Source organism: Meles meles, chromosome 15 (genome assembly GCF_922984935.1).
Source record: "Meles meles chromosome 15, mMelMel3.1 paternal haplotype, whole genome shotgun sequence".
Taxonomy (NCBI): Eukaryota; Metazoa; Chordata; class Mammalia; order Carnivora; family Mustelidae; genus Meles; species Meles meles.
Genome location: NC_060080.1, coordinates 30,694,459 through 30,713,113, shown reverse-complemented (window position 1 = coordinate 30,713,113; position 18,655 = coordinate 30,694,459). Strand labels below are relative to the sequence as shown.

The following is an 18,655-nucleotide window of genomic DNA, read 5'->3' as shown; positions in this document are numbered from 1 at the left end:
TTGATGCTTTTCTCTCCATCCCTCCTTCCACATTTATCCCTATCAATTCACACATGTGAAAATCTTTTGAATTACTACTGCCATTCATCATACATCCTCTTCTAGTTTCATGTTACTTGCAACTTTTATAAACATACCTACTCTATATTTACCCACTGACAAAATTACAGAACATACCAGTGTCTAAGATACAGACCTGGAACCCTAGAATCACCTCCAGATCGACAATGATGTTGCCAATAGTTATTCTGTTGAGCAGCTGAGGCTTGAACCCTTCTCTCTACGTGGGTAACCCAGAGACCTGCCCACATTTCTGCATCTTGTCCATAAGAATGTCATAAGTAAACTTACATTAATGCCTTGCTTAAATCCAGATGTACTGGCTCAATTTCCCTACTCTATATGCTGGCAAAGAAATAAAAAACAAATCATGTCACATTTTTAGAAAAATCCATTGATTCTGTTTGAACTTTCTCATCCACAGACTTATAGAACAACCCAAATATTTGCACTGGAATCAAAAGAAAAGAATCTATGTTCGCTGATCTAGAGTGCTGGGATCAATCATCTATTGCGCTAGACGTCAGCATCAGAACAACTCCGTGCACGGCGCTAGGCATCGACACTGCTTTCTCGACATGCTCTCTCCAAGCCACTCGGAGTGAGGAGAAAAGGGGAAAAAACCCCTCTACGACTTATGCAATTTCATATAATGAATATATGCATATTTCATATAATGCATACCATTATATGAAATATACACATTTCCCTTATAAATAATCAGTCTTAATGCTTTTCATAATCTTTTTTGAAGTCTGTTTCTTTCTTTTCTTCTTTCTCTCTCTCTTTTTTTTTTTCTGAGCTGAGATCAAGAATCGGATGCTTAACTGACTGAGCCACCCAGGCACCCCTTGAAGTCTGTTTCTTTAAAGTCTAAAATATTGGGGCACCTGGGTGGCTCAGAGGGTTAAGCCTCTGCCTTCGGCTCAGGTCACGATCTCAGGGTCCTGGGATCAAGCCCCACATCGGGCTCTCTGCTCGGCGGGGAGCCTGCTTCCCCCTCTCTCTGCCTGCTTCTCTGCCTACTTGTGATCTCTGCCTGTCAAATAAATAAATTAAATCTTTAAAAAAATAATAAAATATTGCTTATCTTCCTACATATTTTAAGTTCAAAGTTCACCTGACCTCAAAGGATCATCACTTCTTCTTTTGGCAATCAGTTCCACTTATGTCTCTGTGTGTCTGCGTGTTTTTGTTCTTTTATGCTGTTCATCTTTAAACATGTAATTTAAACCGTCTCAAGTTGACGGGAACTCTAAAGAACAGTAATTCACAACATGGTCCATTACCTCCATCTAGAGGTCATTCTCACCATACATGCTTTGACAAAAATTCTTATTTTCTTTGCATTGATATTGAATGTATCTTTAATAAATGACCAACATTCCTGCTTTAACAACTACTAAAATAACCCCATTAGTTTCCCTGTATACTTCTTATTCAGCACAAATGCTATTTACACTGTAGGAAAGCAGTAGAAAAATTATGTAAGAGGAAAAAATACTGAGTATCTAGGAATAAGAGATCTGGTTGTTGTTTTTCTATTAATTATGTGACTCTTGCATACTAATCAGCACACCACTCCCCACAACAGAACCCCTAAGCACACTACCTGGTTCATCCTTATCTATAAAGTGGAAACGGGTTGCTCTGTGACTCGTGTGCTGTAAACATCTGGATATAATTTGTGAACAGTAGAGCACAACAAATATGTAAGACATTAGTTGTAATTAAGGTCAAGCCTGTTGGGCTAACAAACTAAATCCATAGTGATTTTACTCTCTTGGTTCTAGAAGTATTTTAGGCTGGGTACAACAAAAACAACAGAATTTGTAGCAAACATTTTAGGCTTTGGGGTCAGATAGTCAAGGTTTGCAACTATTCAACTTCATCGCTGTGCACAAACGCATAGGTGTGGCTGTGAGCCAATAAAACTATTTATGAAAATAGGCAGTCGGCCCGAGACTGTACTTTGTCATTTACGCCAAATGAATGAGAAAATGTCTTAACACCCCCAAAAAGACTTTTTATGATATTTTTATTACAATTAATTATGGAATCAGTTAACCTAAATTTTAACCACTGCTTCTCAAGTCAAACTTTTAATTTCTTTTATCATAACCCTAAGCCTCTACTATTTAATTGAATGAAAACTCTTGTATTCATGACATACAATATAATATATTCTAAGAACTAAGATATTTGAATTTATCAAATTTTATCAACTGATTAGATTTTAACATTTTTTTTTAAAGATTTTATTTATTTATTTGAGAGAGAGAGCATGAGAGGGGAGAAAGAGGGAGAGGCAGACTCTCCAAGGAGCAGCGAGCCCGATGTGGGACTCGATCCCAGGACTCTGGAATCATGACCTGAGCCGAAGGCAGTCGCTTAACCAACTGAGCCACCCAGGTGCCCCAGATTTTAACATTTTTTAAGATTTAAAACTGATACTGAACATGACATGTGCAATACAGTTGGATCACTACTCTGTGTGTGTGTGTGTGTGTGTATAAGATTTAAACTTGGAGTCAAATACCACAGTTATAAACAAGGCAATCTGTTCACAACAAGAAGTGAAATAAGATGAACTAAAGCAAAGAAGCCAGACTAGTGTACGACAGACCAGGTAGCCTATGAGGGCAGAGTTACGGACAATTTCTTCTTACAAGATAGATTTCAAGGTACTTATGTAGCCCCCAGGGAAGACTTATGAAAATTCCTCTATGAAAATCTGAAGCTTACATAGATAAATGCCCTCAAGTTGAGGACTGAAATCCACTGTATATTTTAAGTGTGATTTTTCATGGATGCAGATCCATGTGTGGGAGAAGGAGAAGGACAAAAGAGGAAGAGCAATGCAGCGCCAGGGAGACGAGGAGCAGCTCAGAGTTAAGAGCAAGTAGGGCTTCAGGGTTCTTTCTTCCTCTAAACCTCGTCAAGCAGCTCCCAAACCTCCAGTATCCAAGGAGATGAAGAGTGTGTGGCTTGATCAATACAAATTCATTACAGTTACGACTAAAAGCAGAAGAACAGAAGTACCTTAATGCATTCCTATGTTCATTTATTAATACTGATGTGCAAATTAGATGAGAAGGTCTATTTGGCTGTAGAAATGATAGCCAAGACCCTTACTTACTGGGAAAATGATATTAAAGATATGTACCAGGAGGTTAACTGCAAAACTGCCTTTCTGCTAGAGTTGCGGCAGAGGGACCAGGGGCATAGAACAATACTTCACTTTAGGTGCTCCAATTCCTAAAGCCAGAAGTTCTACTGCCCGTGCATGACACCCTAAGGAAATGACTGACAGGTTCTGCCGGGTCAGCCCTGGGCCCTTCTCCAGGCTATAGAAGAGAAGGTAAAGAAGGATTCTTGCAGATAGGCAGACAATGGGCTCTGCTTCCCATCTTCTCATTAGAGGGGACAGGCGGGAGACTTGCACCTCATCTTAAGCCAAGTGAGACCAGATCAAAAGACCTGTTTTTACTCCGGCCTGTGTCCCTTCGGGGACATAAAAAAAAGTCCTTGACTCCTAAGCAGAGAAGCTTAGATGAGCGTGTGGGTGGAGCTCCCCCTGCTGGTTGCGGAGTAAAGAGACAGCTCTGCTTTGAGAAAATGGTCTGCATTTCAGAGTTAGCCAGTGGAATGAAAATGAATTTCCTGTGGGACAAATGTGGACCTGCAGAAAGGGAGCCATTGTGAGAGAGATTTTGCCTAAAAGTGCTCCAGAAGAATAAAAATAATCCCGAAGAGCGGTAGGTTTCTGGAAACCTAGGTCTGAGAGAAGGGTCATAAATTAATTTACTATTGTTATTTTCTTAGCACCTGAAGTACCTGTATTGCGATAAGGAACTAAGAGATGTTGTAAAAATGCAACCACAGGGGTGCCTGGGTGGCTTGGTGGGTGAAGAATCTGCTTTTCGCTCAAGTTGTGATCTTGGGAGTCCTGGGATCCCAGCTCATCAGGGAGTTTCCTCTGCCCCTCACCCTGCTCATGCTCTCTCTCTTTCTCAAATAAATAAAAAAATAAAATCTTAAAGAAAAATGCAACCAAAGAGTGTTAATTTAAAACAATATATTTCTTATTTGTGTTTTATATGTTTTATAATTCTAAACACACAAAGGATCCAAAACAAAATGCATTCAAGAATAAATTTGTTTCCCCAAGGATATTCACCTACCCAATGAATTAAATTCCCTTTGTTTGAAATTTCTTATATTCCTTATATTAAAAATGGCTTCTCTTTGACATGTAGAATTTGTACTCATGGACTCATTAAGGTAAAAGAAATGAGTGACAGTCTTTTATTCTTTGAAGCCTTCTTCCTACATTTCACTTAGAAACATGGTATCAATTCAATATTTGTTTTCAAACAAAATGTTAAATTATATTTAATTAGAATTTATCACGTTCAAAGGCACTGCACTTGGTAGATACACTTACAAAATCTTCAGTGAAAGTTTACTTTGAATATATTTAAAATATACATACTATAAAATACAGGAGAATAAGAATAGTTTCTGTGCTATCTACTAAATATATTTTTCAGTGAATGTGACAGGTGAAACGGGTCAATAATATCTTAAAAATCAATTGTAACTTATACAGAGGCATATGAAGGTTTAAAAAACTACAGAAGTTCTGTGTACTTACCACAGATGACAATGTCCATTTGTGGGTGCTCTAGTGATAGCTCTCTCCCCTAATGTCTTTCCTGAAAGACAAATGTACGTACAGTTAGTACCTTCATGCGAGTTGGTAGAGGAGTGGATTATTGAATTCAGTCAGTGGTTCCAAAAATATGGTCCCAAGACTGGAAGTATCACCTGGGAAGTATCACCTGGGAAATCGGAAAAAATTACAAAGTGAAGTGTTTTAATACCAACTGACACTGAATCGTAGACATATATTAAAAGAATAATTTTTAAATAAATGAAAACCGGTTTTAAATGTACATTTAAATATTAGAAACAAAATCAGTATTTTAGCTCCTTGGCCAAATGAGCAAAAATAGCTTTGAGTGCACAACCACAAGCCTGAAATGGAGTCCATTACCCTGAGACTAGGAAAGGACGCTTGGTAGTAGGCAGGCGGGTTCTGCAGCCTCACTAATCCAACAGAAGTCCGGTAGGAAAGCTGTTTTCCTTAGGACATCATACTTTGTGATCTATTTGAGACACTTACATTGGTCTTTTAATTCTGGCAATTATAATAATGTTCCTTTAGATATAAGATTCATATTTTGTTTGGAAGACAAATTATGATCAGAGTAATTCAAAAGAGGCGCTGTGTAAGGCTCCACCCCAGCGAGAGGGCGCGGAAAGAATTCTGCATTCCTGGGCCATCATGTTTTCCCCTGGCACAACAATTTTATTTTTTATATTTTTTAAAGTTTTTATTTATTTATGTGACAGAGAGGGAGAAAGCTCAAGTAAGCGGGGTGGGGGGGGCAGGCAGAGGGAGAGGGAGAAGCAGGCTCCCCACTGAGCAAGGAGCCCCATGCGGGACTCGTTTCCAGGACCTTGGGATCATGATCTGAGCCAAAAGCAGACTGGCTAAGCCACTCAGGCGCCGCCTCCCGCACCATTTAAAAAAATAATTTAAATACGCTATTATAGGGAATAACATTCAGTACTTCCTCTTCCCTTATGCAGAGCTCCAGTGTCCTCCAATGCTGGTCTCAGCTCAAGCCTATTTTTGTCACTGCCTTTCCCGGGTACTCACTACCTGAACCCTGAAGTATGATGGGCTGCCTCGATGTTGATCTTTCTAGCAAGTTCCTTAATGTAGCATCATCTTAATCACATTCACCTCCCTCCTCTCTCCCTTCTCTCTCCCCTCCACCCCTCATTTTAACATTGTTCCAGGACACGGTAATTTCTAATAAATATTTCTTTTTCTTTCTTTTTTTTTTAAGATTTTATTTATTTATTTGACAGAGAGATCACAAGTAGACAGAGAGGCAGGCAGAGAGAGAGAGAGAGAGAGAGAGAGGGAAGCAGGCTCCCTGCTCAGCAGAGAGCCTGACGCAGGACTCAATCCCAGGACTCTGAGATCATGACCCGAGCGGAAGGCAGCAGCTTAACCCACTGAGCCACCCAGGCGCCCTCCAATAAATATTTCTTAAATGGAGAGGAAAAAGAATTATTTTTTAATATATTTCAATATCTGAATGAATGCATTTGAGGCTTTCATTCCTTTTCCATGACATCATAAATGTTTCTTTTTAAAATAGATCTTATTCCAATCTACATTCCATTTCTGTCCCCCAATTTCCTCCAGCCCATCTCTTTTTCCATTTTTACCACTTCATTCATTAACTCAATTAAATTCTACTACATTTAAGAATAGAGATCCCAAATAATTTCACCTATGTGAGACTCTTACTTTCCCAGGAAAGCCTTCTCTACCTCGACCCCCAGCCCCTGCCATCATATCCTTGCTGTTATTACTCTTAAAGTCCTGCATTCTCTTTTCTCACAATGGCTTTCCATCTGTTTCCTTTTATGTACGGTTATTTCAACAATACTGCTTCCCCAAAAAGCCATCGGGTCTCGTCTAGGGTCTGAGAACATGTGATTTTGCTATCATTTCTACCTCCTATCACACACAGGAGGAATCTCGATGCCCAGAGTAGGGGCAAGTGCTTACAGGAAATAAAAAGTATCTGATACTGATGAATGTTGAAACAGTTTACATAGATATCCTGTGACTTTCTCAGTAGATACAAACACAAATTAGTTTTTTCTCTTTGTGCAAAAGTCACTGGGCGAGGAAATCTACAAGTGGAAGGATTGTAATTACAAGGAGTTTGAAGATACTACCTTCTTAGAAATTAAAATGACAGTGAATGAAACTGGAATGTGGTCTGTGGTATCATTATGCTTTGCTGTTTCTTCCTTACGCTATTTTAGAGAAAGAAAGGTTGGAAAAGAGGAGATTTGGAATAAAAGAAGAATTAAAGAAATTTTGATGTCAGATTACTATGCTGAAGCTCAGAGAAATGGCAGCTACGGGGCTTTTTGCAAGAAAAGGTTTTGATATTTAATGAGAGTCAAGGTGAGATATATATATTTATATAGTTATATTATTTATATATGTTTAAATATACACTTACGTATATTTATATATATTTATATACTTTATATACTTATATTTATTATATAGATATATAATAAATCTATTATATAGATATATAATAAATATAAGTATATAAATATATAAGTATATATAATATAATATAAGTATAAGTATATATATAATATAAGTATATAAATTTTATATATATATATATATATATAATAAATATAAATATTTGACATCCTGGCTGTTTTTCTTTTGTTGTTACTATGGAAAATTTCAAAAATATGCAAAAAAGTATAGAGGACAGTATAATAAACAACCAGGTACTATACGCCTTAGCATAAATGATGATCAACTCAAGGCTAATCTTGCTTTGTCAAGATGAATTTTGTAAAAAAGCACTGAAAAAAACCCTGAAGTTCTACCTTTCAGTAATCAGGGAGGGTTATTTTAATTGTACTGAAGACAACTATCCTCTGCCTCTTTTGCTCTTCAAATATTACCTGTGAATGTTTTGTCTTTCTGTGATTTTATAAACTTTAATATCTGAAATTTGAGTTTTTCAGTTGCCTATTCTAATATGCTCAAACATTTTAAAAAATATATACTTTAGCCCTAAAAAACACTTTCTGTCCTTAGACTACGTATATTTTTCAGTACTAGTATATATTAAAATGATTAAATATCCTGGTTTTAGCTAAGGTAATTTAAATTTGATTAAAATTCATTAATGGGTTATTATAGATAATGACTGTCACTTGAGGATAATCAATCTTTACAAAATACTTACCGATATTAGCATAATGTTTTTTTTCTTGTGTGTTAGTAGATAGCTCATACATGTCTCCATAAGCACGAGCTAACCGCCATATAAACTCTATTTCATCTCTGAACTGAAAAGATAGAACTGTATATTAGATTAACTCAGTAACTTGACAAGACTATAAATGTTTTCCACTGCAACTTTTAAAAAAGTAGGCAGGTGAACTGACATTTATGGATGACTGAATATATTTATGTGCATACAACACTTTCAATCCAAATATTCATGGCTACAAAATGTGATTTAATATAGCGTTGCATTTGGAGCTTAAAACTAAGGAGTGTTATGCAGACACTAGCTCTACACCAACATGGAAGAGAGAATGGACAGGTGCCAGACTCGGTGAGTTTTTCCTGGATTATAGTATCCTCTTTTTATTTTCCTTTCTAAGTTATCTACCTTCAGTATAATGCCTCAGAGAGCATTACAGATCGCATATACTCAAAAGAGCAGTCACATTTTTAACCTAAATTACCCACAAATACAATCACAATCTTTGTGTTTGGAGTTGCTAAGTCCTCAAAGGATTTAATACTTAAATTGCTCACAGGAAAGAAAGATTTATTGCTCATTGGGATACTAAGAACTCCTCCCCACCCCTCCCTCCCTTCCTTCCTTCTTTCCTTGTTTCTTTCTTTCTCTTTGGTGGTAGTAGTGGGAGGTTTGCGCTTTCTCAATTCAGCCCAACGTTAAATGTTGAAAATGTCCATTAGTAAAAACATGCTGAAACTGATGGTTGTTAAACTAATAACTCTTAAGACAGAAAACTTAAAATTGTAGCTTTCCTGCCCCAACAGAAGCAGTAAGTCTTATTCTTTACGTTATAAAGTACATATCAAATATGGCAAATTAATAAGAATCAAATAAAAATAGGTGTGTATAATCATATCTCTGGTTCTCTTTTTCATGATCGTAGAGCCTCATAAACTCTTATAATTTACTTTTTAAAAGTTTCAGTTAGATTATAGAAAAATTTTGCATCAACCATTTAGGTAACACAGTTGTTACAGTCATAACAGGAATGGGACTTCGGGTAAAATTAAAAATCAAAATTATACAAACGTTATTGTCTCATATCTCTTACCTTTTCTTTGTGATCACAAAGTAGTTCAAAACTCTCCAACTTGCTACATTCATTCATACGTAAATTATCAGCCTTCTGAAGAAGGACATCTAAATTTAACTCCTCTATTTGTGTGTTAAATGCCTTAGCAACTGGAAAACTCTGTTCTTCTGTGTCAGTATTAGCTGTAATATACCTAAAATTCAGAAATTAATAATGATCAAATCTCTTGAAAGTTATAATAGCCAGAGTGATTCTTTTAAAATACAAGCCAGTATGCTATGACTACAAGAACAGATGAGTGACTGATGAAATAAGAGGCATGAAGCAGATCGGTACACATATGGAGCTGTGGTGTGTGATGGAGTTCGGCTGTCAGATCGCTGGGAAAGGAAGGGAAGGGCCAGGCAAAAAATGGCTATGTCTATGGAAAACAGTGAAACTGAATCTCTACAATATAATGTTATAAAATTAACTCTGGATGCTAAAAGGAATTAAGTGTTAAAAATAATTTTCTAAACTCTAAGTAGAAACTATAGGTGAATATCTCTCAGTCTTAGAAGCGGAAAATTTTCTTTTTTCTTTTCCTTTTTTTAAAAGATTTTATTTATTTGTCAGAGAGAGAGAGAGCACACAAGCAGGGGGAGCAGCAGGCACAGGGAGGAACAGGATTCTTGCTGAGCGAGGAGCCCAATGAGGAACTCAAACCCAGGACTCTGGGATCATGACCTGAGCCGAAGGCAGACGTTTAACCGAATGAGTCACCCAGGTGTCCCAGAGCAAAAAATGTTCTTAACCAAGATATGAAAGAATTAACTATAAATGATTAATTATGAGTGACTACTCAGCTTAGTTATATTAAAATGAAAAAACTGCTGCTAATCAAAAGACAATTTCAAAAATATAAGAACATAAGTTAAAAACCAGGAATAGATGTTTTACAACATATCCATGTGGAGAACACTGAAATCAGGAACGCATAAATGCTTTTCTAAAATTAGATAATAAAAGATGCAGTGAAGTCAATAGAAATGTGCTTGATAGATTTATATAAATAGACTTTCCCAAATGAGAAAATACATATAGTCAATAAACATAAGAAATGATATTCAATGTTCACTAACAAACAGAGAAATACAAATAAAGACCACAGGGAGATATTATGTAAAAACCCTGAAAATATCAAATGCTGGGCATGAAGTCAATCCATAGGATCCGATGTGAATGCAAACTCGTGAACGCAGTTGGGAAAGCACTCTGGAGTTATCTTTTAATCGTGAATTTTTCACATGCCCTAGGACCCAGTAATCTGGTCTCCTGCATATGTACAAAAAAGGATATGTGCAATAGAGACAGCAGTACTTTCAAACACCAGGAAACAACCTAAATGCCCATCAAAGAGTGAATGAATATTATATAACAGTCAAAATGAAAGAAATAGAGTGATGAGCAAAATATGAAGGAATCTTAACAAACTTATTATTAAGTGGAAAAATAAGATCTTAAAACTATATACAACACAATCCCCTTTCCACAAAAACAATCAAAATTAAATGTGTATCTTAAGGAACATATGCACACCTGCAATAAAATGATATTATTAAAAAAAGAAGGAATGAACAATATAGATTAGACATTCAGAGTAATCATTATCTTCAGATGAGGGAAGGCAGGGGAGCCAAATGGTTTGATGAAGATTATTGTCTAGGTCCTATCTTTTGTTTTAGGAGGTAGTTTCATGGATGCTTTTACATTATTCACAATAACTAACTCAATGAATAAAAGTGACACATGCATGGACCAGTCCTTAGAGTTTGCAAGAGCTATTCTACGTACCTGAGATATAAGAAAATAATAACCAAAAGGAAGTAACTAGTTTAATATCAGACATAATCTTCTTTAGAGCAAAAAGCATTAAAGAGGGACACCAATGCTAAATTGTTCAATTTATGATAAAGAAAGAGCAGAAGAGCAGTTTGAGACATCTATGCATCTAAAAACTCAAGTCTCAGATACACAGAAAACATAAATTAACATCTACAAAGAGAAATTGAATCCACTATCAGAACAGGCGATTTTTAACATAGCAGTCTAAGTACTGATAAAGTATAAGAAAAGGTAAGGATACAATTTAGGTGCCAAAATTAACAAGCTCAAATCCAACTAACATATATAAAACTAGACATTGGGCCCCAGGAAAACAATGTCATATGGAATATCTATGAAAACAGCCACATACACAAGGCCACGAAGCAAGCCACAAATGGTAACAAATAATCTGTTGTGTAGACCATATTCTCTGTTCACAATGCAGCTAAGTTAGAAATCAACACTAAAGAGTAGGTGAGAAAACCTCCAAATTTAAAAATAATTGAAACATTTCCATCTACATGCCCACTACAAAGGCTAAAATGAAAAGACAAAAAAACACCAAGAGCTGGTGAGGATGTGGAACCAATGGAGCTCTTATACATAGCTGATGGGAGCATAAATCAGAACCACCACTTTGGGAATATGTTTGGCAATATATATCCTAAAGCTGGCATACACAAACTCCATGGACACAGTCATTTCGCTCCTAGGTATATGCCCGAAAGAAATGTGTACATATGTTTATCCAATCATAATAATAGTCCATAACTGGAAAGTACCAAATACCTATGAGGAATAGGGAGCTTACATATTGTGGTATATTAACGCAATGGATGAGTATTTAGCAGTGAGGATAAATGGCCTTCCACCATGCACAACGATATGACTGAGTATCACAAGCTACTATCAGCTGAGAGAAGCTAGACACAAATGGGCATATAGTGTATTATTTCATTTAGATAAAGTAAAAACATAATTTTAACTGATGTATGCATTTGGAAATCAAGATGGGTTATCCTGTTGGTGCCAGGGAATGACTGGATAAGAGCATGTTGGGATTATCTGAGGTACTAAAACTATTCTGTCTCTAAATCTGGGTGCTGACTTTACCATTGTATTCAGCTAGAAAAATCCATCTGGGTATTTGTTATTAGTATGCTTTTCCACATTTACTCTGTATTTCGTAAAGTTTAAAAAGAATTTTAAAAAGATACATCTCATACATAAGAGAATATAAGAAAAGAAAGTAAAGCAGAAGTCATTATAAACAGCAAGAATGAAACATCATTACTACAGACAGAGCATAGATTTAAATAACAGACTACCATGAGCAATTTTAGGCTAATAAACTTAAACTTGGAATGAAAGACAAACACCTAGAAAAATATAACTGGCTAAAACTGCTCAAGAAAAAAATCAATCAGTTAGTCCAGAAAATGAAATAAAAAGTTTCCAGATTGGAAAGAAAGAAGTAAAATTATCTCTAATCACAGATGACATCATCTTGTTCATATAAATCCTAAGAGATTCATAAAAAGTTATTAGAACTAATAAACAAGTTCAAGATTGCAAAATACAAGATCAACTTATAAAAGTCAATTGCATTTCTATACAACTAGCAATGAGCAATCCAAAAACAAAAATGAGGAAAACAATTTCACTTACAATATGATTAAAAAAAAAAAATTCTGGGGCACCTGGGTGTCTCAGTCAGTTGGGTGTCAGACTCATGATTTTGGCTCAGGTCATGATCTTATGGGTGGTGAGGTCAAGCCCCTGGGCTATGGTCTACACTCAAAAGGGAGTCTACTTGAGAGTCTCTCTCTGCCACTGCCCACTCATGTGTGTACCCCCCTTCTCTCTCAAATAAATAAATAAATAAGCTTTTAAAAAAAGAATAAAATTCTTAGGATTGAATTTAACAAAATATGTGTAAGACTTATATACTGTAAACTATCAAACATTACTGAAATTAAAGAATAGGATCTAAGTACATGAAAAGAAGTTTTGTGCTCATGAATCAGATTTAGTTGTGATGGCAGGATTCCCCCAATTTATCTACAGACTCAAAGTAATTTCTATTAAAACTCAGCTGACAACATTTTCCCCCAGAAATTGACAAGCTGATCCTAAATTTCACGTGGAAATGCGAAGGACCCAATATAGTCAAAATAATGTTGTAAAAGAGGAACAAAGAGAATTCATGCTTCCAGATTTCAAATTTTACTATAAAGCCACAGTAGTAAAGATGGTACTGGCATAAGGATGATAGACATATGGTATAGGGATTAAGAACCTATTAAGAATTCAGAGTCCAGAAACAAACCCTTATGTTTATGGTCAATTTGTTTTAACAAGAATACCAAGACAACTTAGTGGATGATACAATTTTATTTTCAACAAATGGTACAGGGACAAATAGGTACCCACATACAAAAGAAATAAGCTGGACCTTCGCCTCACACCATATATAAACATTAACTCAAAATGGACCAAAAACCTAAATGTAAGAGCTAAAATTATAAAACTCTTAGAAGAAAACACAGAAGTAAATATTAGAAAGAAAAAGTAGATAAAATAGATTTTATAAGATTTTAAACTTTTGTGCTTAAAGAAAATTTTCTTCATCAAGAAAAAGAAAAGATAATTAAAAAATGGAAGAAAATACTTACAAATGAAATATACTGACGTATATCTAACAAGTATGCTGACAAATATACTGATGTATATCTAACGAGTACACAAATAGATTTACAACTCAATAATAAAAAGACAAATAATTCAATTTAAAAATGGAAAAAGGACTTTATAGCTATTTCAACAAAAGATGATAACAAAATGGCCAAAGAACACATGAAGAGATGGCTCCATATCATTAGTCATTAGTGAAATACAAATCAAAACCACAATAATTCATTCATTCACACCTTCTAGGATGGCTAAAATAGACAATAACAACGTTGACAAAGATGTGGAAAAACTGGGACCCCCCTACATTGCTGATGGGATTGTAAAATGGTGCATCAAGTTTGGAAAACAATTCAGTAGTTCCTCAAAATGTTTAAAAGTAAATTACAAATTTGACTCAGCAAATTACAGAATGACTCAGCAATCACACTTCTAAGTACACATCCAAGAGAACTGAAAGACCATGTCCTCACAAAAACCTGTGTAGGAATGTACATAGAAACTTACTGCGTAATAGCCAAAGAATGAAAACAACCCAAATACCCTTCATCTGCTGAATGGGTAAACAAAATGAGCGAACAATGGAATATTATTTGGTAATACAAAGGAATGAAGTACTAATAGGTGATACAACATGAATGGACCTTGAACACATCATCTAAGGTAAAGGCCACATATTGTAAGATGCCACCTCATGAAATGTACAGGATAAGCAAAGCCATGTTAACAGAAAGTAAGAATAATGGTTGATAGGGCCTGGGGATGCAGAGAATTAGAGAATGAGTGGATACAGGGTACATGGCCTTTTTTTGAATGATGAAAGTGTGGTAATTAGATAGTTGGAGATGGCTATACAACCAAGTGTGAATAAACCAATCCCCACCAAATTGTATACTTTAAAGGGGTAAATTTTACAGCATATGAAGAATATCTCAATGAAGATTTTATTTTTATAAGAAAGAAGAAAAAATGCGACTGTTCCTATAGCTATCAAATAAATTAAGCCAGAATCTGTATATCTATTTCAATACACACACATACACACATACACAGAAAGAGAGAGACAGAGACAGGGATTGGGAGAGAAAAGAAGTTTCCGTCATGGGGAATTCCACCAAATATCCAAAAAATTAGATGAACTTAAATTCTTTTAAGAAATTCTAACACAGGGAACACCCCTCAGCTCATTTTCTGAAGCCGGTAAAGCTGACACCGAACTCAAACAAGGATAGTATAAGAAATGAACATTATAGATAAATTTCACACATAAATATAGATGTAAAATATCAATCAAAGACTCAAAAATATCAAAAAACTGTAACAAACATGAAAGAATGCATCATAACCAAACTGGATTTCTCCCAAGAATTACAAGCACAGTTTAACATTAGAATGTTTCTTTTTAGTACAACAGAAAGAATGAGAAAAACTAGATGATCATTTCAGTGATTACCAATTTTTTCTCAATAAATTCATATTCATTTTAGGATAAAGAAATAGCAGACCCATGAACAAGGAGTAGAAGGGAACTTCTGAACACAAGTTTATATGCCAAAAGTATAATATACATTTCACACTCAATGATAAAACATTAAAAGCATTCTCCTTAAAGTAAGAAATAGAAAATGATGTTCAATATTGTTGCTTCTATTCAACAATGTACTGCAGGTCCTGTTAGCACAATATTAAAAGAAAACAAATAAAAATTATAAGAATTGGGAAAGAAGAAATAGAACTATTTTTATTTGAAGTTAATGCAGTAAAATAAAAATCCTATCGGAATTTACAGATAAGTAAACAAAGCTATTCAACATTTACGATCAATTTTTGGAAATGAATCATGCCCTTACATATATAAAACAAGTTAGAGAATGTAATTTCTTTTTCTATCTTTTTTTTTTAAGGTTTTATTTATTTGTCAGAGAGAGAGAGACAGCACACAAGGAGCAGCAGGCAGAGGGAGAAGCAGGCTCCCTGTCAAGCAGGGAGACTGACGTGGGGCTCGATCCCAGGACCTTGAATCATGACCTGAGCCAAAGGCAGATGCTTAACTGACTGAGCCACCCAGGCACTCCTAGAGAATGTAATTTCATAAAATGTAACATTTACAGGAAAAATACACAGCATCTAGGGAAAAAATTCACATTTTTTTAACTTTTCTATAGAAAACTAAAAAATATTATTTGAGGAAATTAAAGACTATCTAAAAAATGGACAAAGATACTATATCCATGGAAAGAAGAACTTAACATTAAACCAAAAAGATGCTTCATGTAAATAATAACATAGGCTATACTAACCTCAAACAACATGACTTTAAGTCAAAACTTACAAGGGTCAAAGAAGGACATTATATAAATAAAAGACTCAATTCACCAGAAGTATGTAACAATAATAAACATATATGCACTAAACATCAGTGGTTCTAAATATTTAAAGCAAACACTGATAGAATTGAAAGTAGAAACAGTAACATAATAATAGTTAGGAGACTTCAATATCTCACTTTTAACAATGGATAGAATAACCAGATAGAAGATCAATAAGCAAACAGAGGACTTGAATATCATTAGAGACCAATTTGACCTAACATATACAGAATACTCCACTCAACAACAGAGGAATATACCTTATCAAGTGAACATGGGGCATTCCCCAGCATACATCATATATTACACCACAAGACAAGTCTTCATGAATTTTAAAAGATTAAAATCACATAAAGCATCTTTCCTGACTGCAATGAAAGTGAAAATCAAAGGCAGAAGGAAAACTAGAAAATCATAAATATGTGCAAATAACACACTTTAACAACAAATGAGTCAAAGAATAGATCACAAGGGAAATTAGAAAATATCTTGAATCAAAATAAGGCAAAACACAGCATACCAAAATGTACAGGGTGTAGTGAAAGCAGTGGTAAGGGGAAATTTATAGTTATAAATGCTTTTATTAAAAAGGTATCAAATCGACAACCTAAATCTATAGCTTAAGAAACTAGAAAAAGAAGAGCAAACTAAACCCAAAGCTAGCAAAAGAAAGGAAATAAAAAGATTAAAGTAGAAATGAACATATACAGAACTTAAAAAAAAAAAAAAAAAAGAAAATCAATGAAACCAAGAGTTGGTTCTTCAAAAAGATCAACAACCTTGACAAAACTTTAGCTAGACTAAGAAAAAAGGACAGAAAATCAAATAACTAAATACAGAAATGAAAGAGGAATATCACTATCAATTTTACAGAAATAAAAAGGGCTATAAGAGAATATAATGAAGGATAGCATGCCTACAAATTAGATAACTTAGATGAAACAAACAAATTCCTAGAAACATAGAACCTACCAAGACTAAATTAGGAAGAAACAGAAAATCTGAGCAGATCTAACAAGAGACTGAATTAGTAATCAATAAATTCTTATCAAAAGAAAGCCCAGGACCACATTCCTTCACTGGTGAATTCTACCAAACATTTAAGGAATTAACTAGTATTCTTCAAATTCTCCAAAAAAAATTGAAAAGAAAGGAACATTTCCTAACTCATTCCATTAAGCCATTATTACCCTGATCCTAAAGCTGTACAAATACACTATAAGAAGAGAAAATTAGACTAAAATCTTTGATGAATACTGATGCAAAAACCCTGAAAGAAATACTAGCAAATAAGATTTGAAAGCAATTATACACCATGACCAAGTGGAAATGCAAGGATGGTTTAACATATGAAAAATCAATGTGATATACCTCATTAGCAGAATTAAGGGGGGAAAAACATATGACCATCTCAACTGGTGCAGAAAAAAGCAGAGCACTTGACAATATTCAACACATTTTCATGATGAAAATGAGTAACAAACTGGGGTGCCTTCATGACTCAGTAGGTTGAGCATCTGACTCTTGGTCTCAACTTGGGTCTTGATCTCAGGGTTATGTGTTCAAGCCCCATTTGGGCTCCATGCTGGGTGCAGAGCCTACTTAAAAAAAAAGTGTGTAACAAACTAGCAATGGAAGGAAACTACCTCAAAATAATATAAGCCATATATGAGAAACCCAAAGATAACATCATACTCAATGGTGAAAGACTGAAAGCTTTTCCTCTCACATCAGGGACAAAACAAGAGTGCCTCCTTTGCCACTACTATTCAGTACAGTACTAGGAGTCCTAGCCAGAGCAATTAGGCAAGAAAAAGAAATAAAAGATACCTAGATCAGAAAGGAAGAAATAAAATAATCTCTTAGCAAATGACACGATCTTAAATGTAGAAAATCCTAAATATTTCATACACACACACACACACACACACACACACACAAACTGTAAGAATTATAAACAAATTCAGCAGTTTCAGAATATAAATCAACTTGCAAAAGGCAGATGTGTTTCTACACATTAACAAGAAGCAATCTAAAAAGCAAATAAAAATGGCTATAATAGCATCTAAAAGAATGAAGTACTTAGTAGTAAACTTAAAAGAGGAGATGAAAGATTTATATACTTAGAACTATGAAACATTGCTTAAAAAAAAAAGACAAAATCGGAAACCCCATGCCATAGATTAAAGACAAAATTGGAAATCCCGTGCCATAGATTTGGAGACTAATATTGTTAAGATGTCAGTACTACCCAAAATAATTGATAGAGTCAGTGCAATCCCTCTCAAAATCCCAACAATGTTTTTTGTAAAAATAGAAAAATCCATCCTAAAATTCATGTGGAATCACAAAGAATCCTGAATAGCCAAAACAACCTTGAAAAAGAATAAGGGTGGAGGACTCACACTTCCTGATTTTAAAACTTACTACAAAGCTCAGTAATCAAAATAATGTGGACTGACATAAAGTCATGTATAATATCAGTGCACTAGAATAGAAAGCCCAGAAATAAACTCTCACATATATAGTCAAATGATTTTTGACAGGGGTCCCAAGGCCAAGCAATGGAGAAAGGGTAGTCTCTTCAACAAATTGTGTTGGGAAAACTGGATATTTATATGTAAAAGAATGACATTGGGCTCTGTGCAAAAATTAAAAATTAACTCAAAAATGGATCATTTACTATTTTGGGG

At 34.9% G+C, this 18,655-nt stretch overlaps 1 protein-coding gene across 9 annotated transcripts in view; it reads right to left on the bottom strand.

Moving 5' to 3' along the window:
* RMDN2 (regulator of microtubule dynamics 2) overlaps positions 1 to 18,655 on the bottom strand; it is a 64,712-nt gene that overhangs the window by 26,815 nt on the left and 19,242 nt on the right. For all 9 annotated transcript variants that reach the window (XM_045979860.1, XM_045979859.1, XM_045979852.1 and 6 more), the window contains 3 exons: positions 9,055 to 9,229; positions 7,938 to 8,040; positions 4,718 to 4,778 (listed from right to left, as the gene is read on the bottom strand). In XM_045979860.1, coding sequence (XP_045835816.1) covers positions 4,718 to 4,778; positions 7,938 to 8,040; positions 9,055 to 9,229 — 339 coding nt within the window. The remainder of the gene's footprint in view (positions 1 to 4,717; positions 4,779 to 7,937; positions 8,041 to 9,054; positions 9,230 to 18,655) is intronic.